The 16,159-nt window shown below is 42.4% G+C and overlaps 1 protein-coding gene across 3 annotated transcripts in view; it reads left to right on the plus strand.

The window, feature by feature from the left end:
• The window catches only part of NFATC2 (nuclear factor of activated T cells 2), a gene marked incomplete at its 3' end in the record, with an annotated part of 89,060 nt that overhangs the window by 47,243 nt on the left and 25,658 nt on the right, over nucleotides 1-16,159 (plus strand). For all 3 annotated transcript variants that reach the window (XM_082007362.1, XM_082007363.1, XM_082007364.1), the window contains 3 exons: nucleotides 10,206-10,261; nucleotides 11,194-11,320; nucleotides 12,896-13,591. In XM_082007362.1, coding sequence (XP_081863488.1) covers nucleotides 10,206-10,261; nucleotides 11,194-11,320; nucleotides 12,896-13,591 — 879 coding nt within the window. The remainder of the gene's footprint in view (nucleotides 1-10,205; nucleotides 10,262-11,193; nucleotides 11,321-12,895; nucleotides 13,592-16,159) is intronic.

Here is a 16,159-nt window from a genome sequence, read left to right on the forward strand (position 1 = left end):
TGTAAAGAGAGGAGGTGGTGCTCTCTGTGCCCTTTGAACTGATGCAGCTGTCAAGGCCTCTGAAGTGTGGACACTCAAAGTCCATTTGACAAAAATAAATCTTTCCAGCTCTAGATTCAAGCAATGGAGTTCTAGTTTCTTTTTCCCTTGAGTTTCTGCATGTCTGTCACCTCAGTGCTATTTTCGTAACAGTGGTTTCTTAGGATGCTAATAGGTAGAGCAGGTGAGCTTGAACATACTTGAATGTCTGCTGGTTTCAGGAGAGCTCACCACAGGGCAGGATGAGGACCATTGTCTTCAGTGTGGTGGTGGCGAGTTGAGGCTTTCATTTGCACGGTGCCTGCCCAAAGTGCTGCGTCTGAATGGAGGCACTTGCCTCCGTGCCCCAGAAACGAACCACAGAGCCCGTGCTAGTGCCCAAGATAGCAAGACCCACTAGCCTTTCTTCTTCCCTCCCTCTCGTTGATCTTGCACTTCCTCTGGCTCCATCCTGTACACCCTTTGGCATACCTGGCAGCTCTACTAAAATACCTGAGATACGATTCACAGAGTTTGTTGCTTCAGGTACGGCAGTAGCATCCATGTCTTCATACAGCAGGAGCAACATCATGTTGCCTGAGGTGTGCATCAGGCCTCCAACCTGTGCCTGTCCTGTCTGAGGCTGGGGGCTCTCTGCTCCTCGGGTATATATTTACGTGTTGCTTTCAGTTGGGGATCACTGTAGGAGATGGGCGCTCATTGTGCACCCAGCTGTGCTCTCTGCAGTGGCTCGTGTGCTCGGAAGCACCCGTGGCCGCATGTATCTGTTTTATCCCAATATACTAACTTATATCCCTTACAATGGCTTGCCTGTCACTGGAATAACAATAATGTTAATAACTACTCTGATGATAGCTGTACTACTTCACAGTGTCTCTCTGATTTCTAGCACTTCTTCACACTCTAACACATCTCTCCTTGCAGACGTGCTTTATTTTAACTCTGGGCAAATAATTCATTTCTTTGAAACATATTACTTTCACTTTTAGAAGCAAACAAGCAGGCTCTAGAATGATTTTGCTCTCAAACTTGCACTTTTCAGTATTCCTGCTGCATTACAGGCTAGAAAATAAGCACGGCAGTGCTTTCTGGTTTTGAAATTTCCACTTTCTGGAAAAAGTCTTGTTTATAAAGCACAATGATGCTATCAATCTTCCTGTACCTCTCCCTGCAAAAGTTAAAAGGAAATCACAGCTCCCTAGAAAGGTTTTTTTTATTCACAGCTTATAGCTGGCGACAGTGATGATTTGTTAAATATATATATTTAGATGTAGTTAAAATGCACAATAGATTTAAAAAATATAGAAAATTAAGAACTTACGATTTCTTACATCTCTCCCTTCTGTCCTGCAGCTGCAGCAAGAACTCAGTACTTTTGGCTGTTTGGGCATGGGACTTGCTTAGGACAAGCAGCCAGAGAGTTCAGTGAGATGGGGTAAATCCTTTGTTAGCGGGGTGTGGGATTCCTCAGCAATCCGTCCTGGAGCAATGAACCGCTATACACTGCCAGGCCACAACGGGAAGAGTGGGGCAGCCTTGACAAGTAAGGGCTTAAAAGGAGTGATATTTTACTTTGAGCTGAAGCTCCTGTGGAGGCTGAGTCCACAGTAAATGTTGCCCCAGACTGGTGAATCCGGAGGCACATACTGGCTGACATTTTATCATAAGTAAAGTCACTATTGCAAGTGCTCCTCTATGCAGTAGATGCCTTTTACAGCCCACATGTGTTGTAATTGTATAAGTTGATATATATCTGCTCAAAATCAGCCGAATGACTTGAAACGTGAAACAGTCTTCTGGCCAGGACAATTCACTATAGAAAACTGTGATGGGATGGCATTATGGCATGTATAATGTGAACAGAAGGTGGCTTGTGTATTGGTTTTGATGATAGCGAGGAACCAGGGCTGCAGATCATGGTCCTTTGTGGGAGATGTGAAAGGAAATTATAAGACTGTCTACAGCAGTGTTCCCCTTTTCTGTTGTGTCAAGTCTGAAACTCTCACCGTGCCCCAAACAGGGAACGAAATGCCTGTTAGTAGTCTGACAGTTTCATGAATGATCAAAAAACTCCGAGGGAATGCAAAAAATAGCAAACGATTTGCAGCAATTATCTCTTTGAACTTAATGGTGCAAAATGAATGATGCAATTTTCTCAAGCAAATTAAAGATAAAAAAGACACCAACATTTTTTAAAAAAACTTTCATTTTTTCCTCAGATTCATCCAAAAGAAATGTTTGCCATCTGACCCTGGTACATAACTTTAAATAATTAACACAAACTCCAAGCTCCAGTTCTCTCACTGAATTTCTAAATTACCGAACTGGAATAGAAGGTTTAAGTTATGGTAAATTGAGAGGAATGGGACATATCTTAGAACTAGGATCATAACTCAGTTCAGTCACAGACACAATCTACTGCTGGACATGCATTACAATATAGGTTTTTAAGTTATCTTTAACATGAGACAAAAGCCCAGCTCTGGAGAAAAAAGCCCAAACTATTGTTTGTTTTTTTTTAAATGGGAAAGGCTAAGAAAGAAAGCACGAATATCTGGGAACAGTTACAGAGTTAGCAAAACTGAGAGCCGTACTGTAATCTTAAATGATTCAATTTGTTTGCAACATGTGAGGTTCAACAGAGAGTGTATGAAATACATTTGCTATCTTGCTATTTTCTTGATCGTTTAGAAAGAGCACACAAACACTAGCACTTTCTGTGCTCCACGCAGTCTGTGGCTGGAGTCCAGCGTTTAAAGCTGGATACACATCTTCTCCACTCTAAATCTGCAGAGCAATGGGATGAACCAGGGGAATAAATTGGAGATGTCTCTGTTGGGAGGCCCACCTGATTTTTGCATTAGCTAAGGGTGATTAAGCTGCCAGGTTAATGCCCCTTCCTCATGCCTTGCAGTGCACCAAAGTAAGGTGGCTGCAAAGCGGAGCACAGGGCCTGCTTGGTAGTTCTCTCTGCAAAAAAAGTCAGAACTGGGGAGAATCAGGGAGGTTTTGTTCTCTTTGGGTTTCTGTTTTGTTTGTTCTTTCTAAGTAGAAGAGGAAGGCGTCTCAGCAGATCTCATCATTTGTGAACACTGAAGGGTAACAAATATTAATGGGGAGGATTAGAGTTTGCACTTTTTTTGCTGTGCAAATTAGAAAGTTTCAGGGTAAATGGGACACCTTCTGCTTGTCCTTGCTGTTAGAGCTGATGAAAACCCAGCAGACCTTCCTCCCCACGAGTTTACCCCCTGGCTGAAATGTGTTGCCTGCTCCAGGTGTTCTTGTAGTCTCACGGGGCTATTGTCAGACATTAAACTGGGGATCCCAGAAAAACACTGCAAAACAGGAAAAAATCTAAGGATCACACACACAAAAATGCAAAAGAGTGTGGCTGCAGAAACGGAGTTGCCATAGCTGTTAGAGACTCAGCGAGACAGGGTGGAATCCAGTGTTTTGGAAGGTTTCCCCGTATGACACAAGATTTTGGAATTTTACAGCTGGTAAATCCTTATTAACACAGGCAGCCACTGCTGGCCTGCATTCCCTGGCTCACTGTTTACTATGGGGGCGCCTAGTGGAAGTATGCCTGGTCCTGATTATTCAGCTTTGCATCTTAATTGTTTAAACAAAATATTAAAAAATAATAGTAATTTTTGGAATAAACAAAAGGCAGAGAGACAAGCTCCCATCACCTGTTGACAGAAAATTGATCATGTAAGAAGCTGGCATGGAGAGTGGAATTCCCTATTCTCCCACTTAGTCATCGCATCCTGGTGTGACTCATTTTATTACATGGAGGTTCCCAGTGGTTTTATTTTGAGAGGAGCTTTTGTTTTATAAATTATACACACACACACACACGTATAATCTTAAACAACAAATCTATTTTGATGAATTGGCATAAGGAATCATTTGGAAGAGCTCAAATGACAGACTGCCCCTGCTGCTTCACTACTCAACTACTGTATTTATGTTTTATTTTAGCGTGAATTGAATTCCTCAACAATAGATGGGGAGAAGTCTCCTCTAGACTTGTTCTCACTGTGCAAAATGTCAGATTTGGGGCTGGGCTGGATGGTGGATGACTAATCCTTTGGCCTTTTACCTCCCAGACCTTGACTTGTATCTTTGGCCCTGGTGACTCAAACTTATGTCCTCAGTGAAACGAAGGCACTGGCCTCAGCTCATCATAAACAGAGATTCATTAATTGCAGTGGGCAGTCTTGCTTCAGAAAGAAAAAGAAATCTATGGAAATCAAACTCAGTGAAAAATTCAATAGCTCTACTTTTGTGAGTTTTAAATTCATTCATGCTGTATTTGCTCTAAAGTTTGAAAACTATTCTGAAGTAAAAACTTAGGAGGAGACAACTGCTTAGGACTAGATGCTGAGCAACCTTGCACTGACATGAAGCAGAATAACTTCCCAGCTGAAATCAGAATTTGTCCCCGAAAAGAGCAGCAGAGACTTTGTGTGAGTTTTCCCCTGCCCATAAGGTTTCCGCATCCCAGAAGTCGCGTCTGTTCTGCTGGAAAGCATTCATTGTTGTTTGCTTTGTTCTTGGGGTAGCTCTAAAAAACCTTGATTGTTTTCCAGAGATGCCTGCCATCTGCTGATAAAAGCTGACAGAGATAATCGTTGTGCTTTTTTGGAAGACCTTCCAAGAAACACAGTGAATAGGGACAATTCATTGCAAGCCCAAAGGGAGCTCTGCAGAAATGTCTCGTCGGGGCAGCTGTCCCACTAGCTATCAGGCTCAGTTTCATTGGGGAAGTAGTGTGGTTTGCTGCCTGGGAAAAAGGTAACAGGTTGTTCATTAAGTAATTTGTGTAATGCTTGACTGAAAAGCAATGTATATTTTCAAGCATAAAATCACATGCAGGCACAGAATCATATACAGGATTGGCACAATAGTATACTTAGTCTCCAACTGGAGAGAACTGCAAAGAAAATTTCCTGAACCTCTCAGTCCATCAGTCATGCTTGTTCAAATAAAGCAGTAAGTTTGTTTCTCCGCTAGTTACTGACCCCAAAGTCATGAGTAAGGGATCGTGAATAATGTGTAAAGGCTGTAACTGGTTCAGAAAACCTTTAATTGGCTAATTAAAAAAAGCCCTATAAGGGGCTGCAGAGAATCACCCAAAATGTTCCTAATGCAGACTGACGTTTTGATTTTCCCCAAAGTTTGAAAGCTAGACTTTTGGTATGATCACAGTTTGAGTTAGAGAGGGTAGAATTACTTTCTTCCAACAACTCATTCATTCCTCCAGAGAGTGCTGACACAATCAGATCTCTCATCAGGGTTTAATGCTAAGTCTCATAGCCCTGAAACAGCACAAAAATCTCTATTTCCTGAACATTTCACTGACCTGTGGTGTTAAAGACTTGCCAACTAAGACAAACCATTAAATGAGCAGGGAACCACAACAGTAAAAATACTGCATGAGGCAGCCGTGGCTGGTAAGACCTCAGGGTCTAAATCCAAAAATATTTTATCATCTCTAGTGGAACTACTGCTCTTTTCAGAGGCATAGATTGAATTCCCCATAGTGGAGGTAGAATTTGAGACACACCACACACGTGGACCTGGCACCAAGTACCCATGTGATCCACGCATGTGGCTGGTAAGACCTCAGGGTCTAAATCCAAAAATATTTTATCATCTCTAGTGGAACTACTGCTCTTTTCAGAGGCGTAGATTGAATTCCCCATAGTGGAGGTAGAATTTGAGACACACCACACACGTGGACCTGGCACCAAGTACCCATGTGATCCACGCATGTACTGGGACATCCCTGCAGTGCTCTGGCTGGCATGTATTGCTGTCAGGACAGCCCAGCACCGAATGCGACTCGCAGAGCACACGTTCTCTCCATCTGTGTGCTCACGCGCTTACGGTACTTCAGCAAAAATGATGCTGTTGCTCTTTTGCAGTTTTCTTACCTCTCCACTGTTGGAGCAGGTTTAATTATACGCTATGAACAGCTATCTCTATTTATAGGCTTTAGATTAAGTTATTAGTCAAGCTGGGGCTTAATCTTCTTGGTTTGCAAGCAAGGAGGGGACCAGTCATTTGTCCTGTTTGTGGCATGACAGAATTACAGGGTAATTAAGGCCAGAAGGGACCTCAGGAGGTCATTGAGCCTGACCTCCCGCTCCGAACAAAATGAGTCTGTAGTGTTTAGGCACCACCTGGGCTGCAACACTGGCACTGGAGAAAAGGGCCTCCATCAGCGTACCCAGGTCATGGCGCATGTTTTGTACTGGGGGCTGTGCTCTACCATCGTATCAGCATTATGGTTTTTAGCACATCCTTACAATAAAAATCCCATTTTTGCTGATGATGTTCTTCAAACATACACTTTAATTTCCTCTTAAAAAAAATCTCATTTATGCACATTCTAAAGATGATAAATGTGTTGACAGTTTGCTGCAAGTTTTCTCTGTTCAAAATTTCCTGAATTGTCCTACAGGTGGGCCTGAGACTTCTCAGTTTATTCCTGCTGCTCTCCATTAACTCTCTGAGTGAGCATAATCAAAAGATTTCTTTTCACTACCAGCAAAAAGGATAAGTTAAAGTAGAGAGAGATTTCTGAATGCAGTTGTATTTTTCATTTTATTCACAGCCTCCCTTATCCTTCTGCCAAAAGCTCACTGTAATGTGCGTATCCAGGGGGGTTAAAGGAAAAGCAAATATTGATTGTCTCAAGCTAAAGTTTGTACATTCGCAACTATAAAAGTGAAGCAGTGAGACAGATGGAGCCACATCATGACATTTAAGCATAAAGGTCAGGGAGTGAGCTGCAAAGTGGTTTTATTCAACAGGGCTTCAGTGCTTAAAGAACAGGGATTGCTGCTGCTGACAGATTTGTTAGAAACCTGTTTAGCTGCATGAATATATCCAAACAGAAGCATCTATCATCGTTAGAATGATAACCCCAAATACATTTATTTCTTGCTTGGTTGGGCTTATTCTAGTTCTTACTCTTAATCCCCACAGACTTTGGACTCAGCCTAAACATCATTTGATTTTTATGGTTGGCTTCATTAGCTTTTAGTGCAATTTCAGTGGCTCAGTTACTAAATCAAGTCTGCTGTGATTGTGGTTGCATATGCTTCGCAGGCCTCTTGAATACGGCAGTTGACTTGGAGGCCCCGTTTCTCCTTTATTTTATGCATTTTGGACCAACAAATCCTTTTGATTTTTACCTTCTTTGTGAAGTTAGTGCTGTAGTATCTGCACACACTGTTTGAATTTAGCAGTACAGAAACAAGGATGAAAACATTCTGCCTGGAGGAAAACCAAGGTCTAATATTCCCACTTGGCTGTCCTTGTTTGTCAGGACATCTTCATATTGCATTGCTTAGACAGTTCCCAACGTGTATCTCTATCGGAGCTCTTATTTTATGACATATTTTGTTGTTTCCTTTCCCTCCTCTTTTCCTCAGAGAACTATAAAAATTTATCTTCTGGGGTTTTTTTTGGGGTGTGTGGAAGTTCCTTAACACATACTATGATGGGTTCTTTTCACAAAGATCACCTGGAAGAGGAATGCCCCCATTAAGTATTTACTGCCTTGTCATCAGACAACGCATTTTGTGTTTGCTGGATTAAATCCCAGTATTTCACAAAATATTTACCGTTGCAGCAACAGTGAAGTTATCTCCGTTAATAGGGGTATAGATTTAACCCACAACAGTCCAGAGCAGTGGCCAAAGCGAATGCTTATTGTTAAATAATGCGGTATTTTCCATGCCTTTGCCCAGCGGTCCTTTGGGATGTGAGGGCTGAACAGCAAATCGGGCAGGAGCCTTGCCGGCTCTAATTACACAGCTTGCTTAGGCCGTCTCTGCTCTGGCAGCCCGTCACTAATCTACGTGTTAGCGTAGAAAAGACAACTGACTCACTGCGGGGGAACTTGAAACACTTAAAGAAAAAAAAAAGCAAAAACTCAGAATTATTTAGCGTTTTCTCCTTGCAGCAGAATGCCGGGCAGTAGCGGCGTGAGGCGTTGGAGGCCTGGGCGCTCTCTCTCCTCTCTCTCCCTGTGAGGCTCTTCCTCACAGGTAACTGATGGACGCAGCCAAACTTCCAGCTACTCCTTGGTGGCTTCCTCTTCCCCAGCGGGAAGGACGGGGGGTGAGGAGGCCCAGCCAGCGCCATGTGCCCGCGGCTGCCCCACCACAGGCCAGGCACCCTGCCCAAGCGCCCTGGGGAGCCGGCCCATCCTGAGAGAGGAAGGGGCATGCTGCTGGCCACCGACTCAGCGAAAACGCTTCTCTCTCTCGTGCGTGTTAGTGGCCAAAACACAGCAGAGGTGCCTCGGGTGTCGGGTGCTGGTGCAGTGGGCACGTTGGGAGGGACCCCCGGGCTGAAGGGGCACGGAGCTGGGGCAGGGCCGGCCGTGGGGCTGTGGGCCCGGCCGTGGAGCAGCAGCTCGAGTCCCTCTCGGGGGAAGGCTGCCCGGAGAGCCGAGCACATCTGTCAGCTCATTGTCTGTGCCGGGCAGAGAACAAAGAGGAAAACAACAGAAAAAATGCAAAATGCATTTAAAAATACTCTTTCATTTCCCTTTTCGCCAGAAGCAGAAGTACTTAAATAACAGAGGACAAAAGCAGCTCTTGCAGAATTTCCAAGAATTGGGAAAAATAAAAAGTCCTGTGAGAAGGACTGCTTTTAGGAGACTTCCACCGCTGTCCTGCCAGACCTGGGCATGCAGTCCGGGGAACCCCCGCAGACACACGCCCGGGAGCTGCCTCCCCCCCTCTAAAGCAAACACCAGCCTTGCGGCTGCAGTATTTTAAGTCACGTTGGTTCATTTGGATACGTTTGGATTCATTTTTAAATCAAGCTTTCAGAAAGATATGAGGCAATTTTTTTTCCCCCGTCAGTATTTTTCTTCTGCAAATTGCTTGGCTAAAAGGCTCAGCAGAATATAAAAATCAAAGGGTAGAGATTAAAATCTTAAAAAAAAAAAGTAATGAGGAAGGCACTGCTAAAAGATGTTTCTGGGAAGTGTGGGCGACAGTAGATTTAAGAAATATTTGTAGTCAGATGAAGCACCCAATCTGTGTACAAATGTCCTGTCACTACTGATATACTGTTATAGCACGGGGGTTACTTTGATGGTATTCCGTACAAGGGGATCAAATTTTATTTTCCTCTCTAAGTACAATTTTGTGTATCTCAGAATGGAGAAGAGCTTCGTGGATGTAATTACGAGCAGAAAGACTTCCAGTGGTGCAGAGGTAGAGGCTGTTACACATGCAATGAATTGCTTTTACACTGAGTGAATATTTTAGTGCTTTATAGTGACTTTAGGACTGCCGGTGGCACTCTGTCACAGCCCGCAGTGGTGGCAGTGCTGAGGTGCAGATCCTCTGTTGGAGATGTTGGGCTTGTTCCTTGCTCAGAGCACATGTATTGCTAGATATCATGTGCTGAGGTTTCATATTGCACACATAAGAAAAGAGTAGAAATAATAAGAGGGCATGCATAACGGAAATCCAGTACCCTATATAGCTCGTTTCCCAATTACAGTGAGAATCTGTTCCTGTTGATCTACTTCTAGAAAAACCTATGCTCCCGTGAGAATTCAGAGCATCTGCCCATTTCACTGTACAGCACCTCTAAAAATCAGCCCTGAAGTGGCTCAGTTTGCTTGCTTCCAGCTCCGTGCAACGAGATCTGGGTTTTTAGCTAGTCCTTCCTCCACCTCCTCACCCATTCCACCACTTACCACACTGGTGGGGAGCCATGTGGTCTTAGCTTAAAATAGCGGGAAGTTTGCTGAGCTGCTGACCGAATGTGACCATTAACAAGTTATCTGACCTCTTTGATGCCCTTCATCACTCAAGCTGGCTGAAATCAAGTCTGGTAAAAAGCAGATGTTGCACCTGTGCCAAGTATTTCATTCTTCAGTTTGGCTAATTTCTACATAAACACTTAATATTAATACATATGTAAGCCTTTTCCTGGCAAGAGAAGTGTTCAATGATACGTTTAAATTAAATGCTGTTGCTTTTGGTTAGGACTGGAAGGTGCTTGAAATTAAGTTGATTTTGAGAGCTTTGCTAACTTGATGCCCTTAATTCGTCTCCTTTTTTCAAGTCAAACTTTATGATTTAAAAAAATACAGTGAGGTTAATATTGTGATATTTTTCTAGATGGGCAGCAGATCTGGGAAATGGAGGCAACAGTGGACAAAGATAAGAGCCAGCCTGTAAGTACGCAAAAGATTGGTTTGTCCTCTCCTTGGGCTTCTCAGGCAGCAAGTTGTATTCAAGGGGTAGTTTTCAAAGAGCGTCTCAAAAGCAGAAAGAGCAGCTATCTTACTGCTGTGATGAGCAAATGTCAAATGCTTCAGCAGTAAATGTGTTGCAAAAAGAAACTATTCATTTAACAGTAACCCACAGCAAATTGAGTAAGTGCTAGATTTTGTGTTCTTGCAGAAGAGTCTATTGTATCAGCCCATTCCTCTGCAGGATGCTGGCTGTCCTGGCTTCCTTTCGCCTGTATGGAAGTCTTGCATGCTCTGTACTTTTCAGGACAGGATTTGTACTATAATATTTAAAACGAACATTGATCTTTCAAGGGAATGAGCCTCTTTGTTCACTTTGCTTAATGGGACCTTACTGTAGCTGTTCAGTGCATTTAGGAGCTAGCACTTACATTGCCATGGGCCATGCCTGCCCTTGCAGAAGAGAATGGGACGCTTGCTGCTAATTTCCATGGAAGCAGGATCCGGCTGTGTATAAGTAAAAAGCCTATAGAATAATAAAGTTTATTCTGACAAAAAGAGGGAATTCTGCAATAAATACTTCTTTATCAAGCACAGTGCGATTAACAGTGCTGCCACATTTATTACCATTCTGTGTGTTTTCTTCGTAGCCAAGACTTCTCTCTCCAAGTTCAGGACAACATCAAGTACACGAGAGGATACAGTACATAGAAATCAGCTTCCTAGTACCAAAAATCTTCTAGTCTTTCACCATCTGCCATTTTTTTTCCTTTCTTTTTCTCATACCCATCTTTATAGGGATGAGTAGGAAGATTTATCTTCCTTTATGCCTGGACGTGTAACGGGAGATGCACACAAAAATCTCTGGTCAGCCTCAGTTACTAATTCTATATTGTCACCTTTTGTTGTTTCAGAGCATGCTTTTTGTAGAAATACCAGAGTACCGTAACAAGCACATTCGCACAGCTGTGAAGGTGAATTTCTACGTCATCAATGGGAAAAGAAAAAGAAGCCAACCTCAGCATTTTACCTATCACCCAGGTAATTCTCAAGGATAGAGCAAGTTGTGGCCTAGTTCTCATGAGCAAGATTTTATTTTCTGCTATGTTGTTTTCTTGCCATTATTTGAGGATCTAAATTTTACTAATTGAATTCAGCTGAATGCAGCTAAGCACCTGACAACTGTTTGGTTTATAGGATGCATGTGATGTATGATCAGGAATTTCCATAAATTTAAGGGGATAGTTATCTTGGCAACGGGCTCATGCTGCCCAATTCACTTGATGGAAGTTTGTCAACAGCATCGGTGGGAGCAGACTCAGTCTGTGACATGATGTGACCCTGTGAAAACCATGAGCATTGCCTTCCCCAGCTGACGTGTACGACAGTATGATAACATCAGATCTGGGAAAGTAACAAGGGCTGGGTATGGAGGAAGACGAGCAATGTATATTCTTCAGAATGAGGCTGGTTGAGAAAAATATGAATGCTTTTCTGATGTTTTTCCTCTTGGGAACTGGTGAGCCATGTCACAATAAATGCAATAGGATTACTAATGAGATTCCCAGAATTTCTCAGCTTTGGCTGGGAGAAAAATATTGTGAGAAAATCAGAGTATTGTGTTTGTGGAAACCAGAAAGCATAAAATAACAGTACCAGATTTTATGCAAGCTTCAAAATGGTGTCTTAATTTGACTAGTTTCTAAGGACAGGCAAACATTCATTCTGATTCTTATTTTGGTCTCCTCGAGCCTGAAAATCCCTGTTCCTCTCCCTGAATTTATGAATTATGTAGCGTATCATCCGTGGGAAGGATTTGTGTAGTTGCTAAATTGTTCTGCTATGGAATAGTATTGAGAAGTACAATACTATCTCAATATGATCCCCAAAATAGACCATTTCAGAGAAGGAATCCTTAAACGTCCAAATAATAACCCTGTTGCATGACCATTATATGGTTTCCATTGTATGATATTTCTGTACTGAGTTTTGGGGAAGATTTGACAAAAAAATCATGAGAATTTGTCTGTAGAGGACCATCATTTATCCATGCCAGTATTCACACTACTCTTACTAAGTAGCGGTCTTTTAAATGATGGTGTCAGAAAGGTCTTTAGCTCTCTACTGAGGAAGTTACATGCAGCAAAGGAACGAAAAAGAAAGCTCTAAAAATAGTTCAGCTCTGCCTTTGGTCACTGGTTAAATGTTTGACAGAAAAATGAGGAGTTGTAGATGTCATAGAATTCCTATTTATTCAGTCTTCCTTTGAGATGGAAGTACTAACAAGAAACACCTACCTATAGCTTCTTATTTTGCTTATGTTCCAGAATGGCCCTTAAATGAATTAAAATATGAGCTAAAGTATTGAATTTTTCAATTTTTAGAAATTTGTGGTTAAATAGTTAAATATTTTCAAGCAACTCTTAGTACAGAGTGCTTTCAAGAGAGACTCTGGCATGATTGCATATACGTGATTTATTAAACTCAATGCCTATGAGATACAAGCTTGCACATGCAAATCTTGTAAATGGCTTAGATCTCTTGTTACTTCAAGGAAAACCTCTCTGTTTCTCATCAGCTTGTTACGAATAATGTCCTTTGCATGCTTTATTCTAGTACCATCAATCAAAACAGAGCCCATTGATGACTATGATCCAGCCTTAATCTGCAATACAGTACACAGTGGTCTGGGAACAGTAACACAGCCTTACTATTCACAGCATACAATGGTCACCGAATCCCCTTCCTGTCTTGTGGCCACTATGGCTCCTTGCCAGCAGTTGCGCTCAGGCCTTTCTTCTCCTGATTCTCGATACCATCAGCAGAATCCGGCCGCTGTAATATACCAAAGAAGCAAGAGCCTTAGCCCGAGCCAGCTGGGCTACCAGCAATCCAATTTGATGGCTACACCAGTTGCTATTTCAGATGCCCATAGGTCAGTGCTGGTGCACGCTGGTTCTCCAGGCCAAACTTCAGCAGTGCTCCACCACTCTCCAGGCAACCAGCAGTCTTCTCCAGTGATTCACTATTCTCCAACCAACCAGCAGCTGAGGTGTGGAAGTCACCAAGAATTTCAGCACATCATGTGCTGTGAAAATTTCACGTCCAATGTTGCAAGATCCAGCCAGCCCCAGGTCAGTCAAGCACAAAGGTTAAGTCCCAGTTCATATCCTACCGTGATTCAGCAGCAGACAGCATCAGGCCAGCGAGCAGCAAAAAATGGACCACCGGTTAGCGACCAGAAAGAAGTGTTACCAGCTGGAGTCACTATTAAACAGGAACAGAATCTGGACCAAGCATATCTGGATGACGGTAAGCACTACTCTTCTCTTGTGTGGGTTGGTTTGTTGCGGGGAGGGATGAAGTTTAGGACTTTTAAATCCCACCTGTTCCTTGGCACAAAACCAATATGGCCTCCTTTTGATAATGGGTGTTGATATTTGTTCTTTGCTCATGCTGCATTTTGGTATTTCATCAACTGCATTTTTTGCACTTTGGCAACTGAGCAAAAAACAGTGTTCTGCAGAAACACACTGTCTTGCTTAGTGACATGGAGTGAGCTATCAGGTTTCAAGCTGTTACCATTTTGTTTCTATTTGCCAAAGGTTCGTTTGGAAAATGGAGAATCTGAAACAAAATGCACTTTTAAATTATTTTTTTATTATTCATATCAGGGCAAAGTCCACTTTGTAAAATGCTTTTGTACATTTTGTACCAAAAAAAAGCCCATTGAACAGTCTATCAAGGCCTCTAATGAATGGGGTAGTGCTGCAGGCAAAACTATTGCAGATGTTCTAGATGAACAGTAGGACATTGATAAGTAAAACAATGCTGTTCCTTTGTTGTGATCCCAGCAGATTTAGCCTTTAGGAATGAATATAACTTAGAGTGAAGCTTTCTTTGAACATATCCTGCTTATTCTTAGGTAGGCAACTATTGGCAATCTGGTTGATTGGTTCTTTTATTAAAGTATGTTCCTTGCAAGAGGAAATCAATGCAAAGTTAATAGTGCAGCTGGACACTGCAATCATAAAGGCCAGTAGCAAAACTGACATTGATTTTAGTGGGAGCAGAGTGAGGTTGCTGGATATATTGCTGCAAATATAGGGGTCGTTATGCATGAAGTACAGGCCTGATTTTCACATATATTCACTGCTGCTGTCCTCTCAGTCTAGGTAATTTTATGGATGGTTTGATCTTGTGAATGTGCACCATTATGTGCTTTGTAAGCACCCAGTAGTTTGGGATTTTTGCTGCAGTTACTCACCTAGAGTTGTGAAATTGTGCCCATGAAAGTTTTACTTTCTTCAACTTAGGTACTGAGTGTTCTGGGGCTGTATCATGTACAGTCTTTAGTGCTGCTTTTGTGGGCAGAGTAGATTTTGGATGGTTTTCTCTGTTAGTCTGTGTTTGAAATGTGGTTGATACAGCTTTGATGCCATCACAGTAAAATCTGGAGAGTTTTTACTGGTCCCCTTGTCTGAAGAGGAGTGTTGAATCGGGTTTTAACAGTGATTTAGCAGATTTGCTGGATCTGCAAGAAAATAGCTAAGTAAAATCCATTTCCCATTCAGGGAATGGGACACGGTAACAAAGCAAGATAATCTTTCTAATAGTAAAATTGAACACTGTGTTTTAAGGTACTTTTGATATGAGAAGCTGAGAGATTCTTCCACATTTCTAAAAATCTTGTAAAAGAAATAAAAAAGAAAGAATCTTGAAGTTAAAGCTAGCAAACTTCAGAGTTGAGCCAAAGTCCACCTAAATGAACTCCCAAAATGGACTGCAAAACTAACTTCACTGGGTTTTGAATCAAGCCGGTAACATCTAACTATAGCATAGCTCACAAGGGGTGCACTTGACCTCTGTGCTAAGAGGAGCTATTAGGCAGACTAGCAGCAAGTTAGTAATGAAATGCCAGGCTTCTGCTTGGCTGACTGGATCATGCTGAATTGATTTCAACTAGAGATTAATTTATCAGTTATGCCACCCAAGTCAGGCTGGGCAAGATCGGTCACATGCAATCCCTTTACTGACCTCTGAGTTTACGTTACTTAGAAGTGTAACTTGGAGAACTGTGATTTACTTTAGGACTTTGCAAAACATTTCATTCTGAAATGTTCAGGACTTGAATTGAAAAGCCACTTTGTCTGCTGCTGGGGAAAAGTGACTCAGAACATAACAAAAGCCATATTTTTCCTGACTAGAAAGTTTATTTTTGTGCTTTATAGTATTGAAAGAAAGCAAACCCAAAGGATTATGGAGGCTTTACCCTCAAATCACTTTTATCCAGAAAGCCCTTCTGAGATAAAGTGAGCTGTTAAGTCTTGCTGTGATTTTTCACGGATAGATACTGAGATGATGGTTCCCCAGCCAGGCTTGGCATGAGTGCACTGCACTGACACTGATGCACAGACTCTTAGGCAATCACTGTTTCGGTGTCTCTTGCTTCCCTTTGCTCTTCTTCCCTTCCCCCATCTTCCTCCTCCCTCTTATTTGTTCTTCTTTCTTCGTATTTCTGCTGACAGTCCAGTTTTCACCCCTTTTACAGTTGTGACCTCCTCTCATCAACTCTTGTCCTCTGCCTTCGTGGTTAATGCACAGCCTTGGTGTTCTGGATTTTGCTTCTATTCTGAGCTTTGCCACGAACTTCTTGAGTGACCTGGGACAAGCCCCGCTCTGTCAGTTCCTTATTCCTGAAGCTGTTGCCTCTCAGAGTGGGTATGCTGTCCCAGTCTTTGAACTCTCCTGGAAGTGACCAGAGAAGAACATCTCATAGCTAACACAATTGCTATTTCTCTTTACCTCTTCCAGATTCCTGCTGCCACTGCTGGCAGGACCGTTCATTATTTTCTTATCTTCCCTGCTGTAAAAAAAAGT

This window comes from Phaethon aethereus, assembly GCF_964289735.1.
Source record: "Phaethon aethereus genome assembly, chromosome: 16".
NCBI classification, from domain to species: domain Eukaryota; kingdom Metazoa; phylum Chordata; class Aves; order Phaethontiformes; family Phaethontidae; genus Phaethon; species Phaethon aethereus.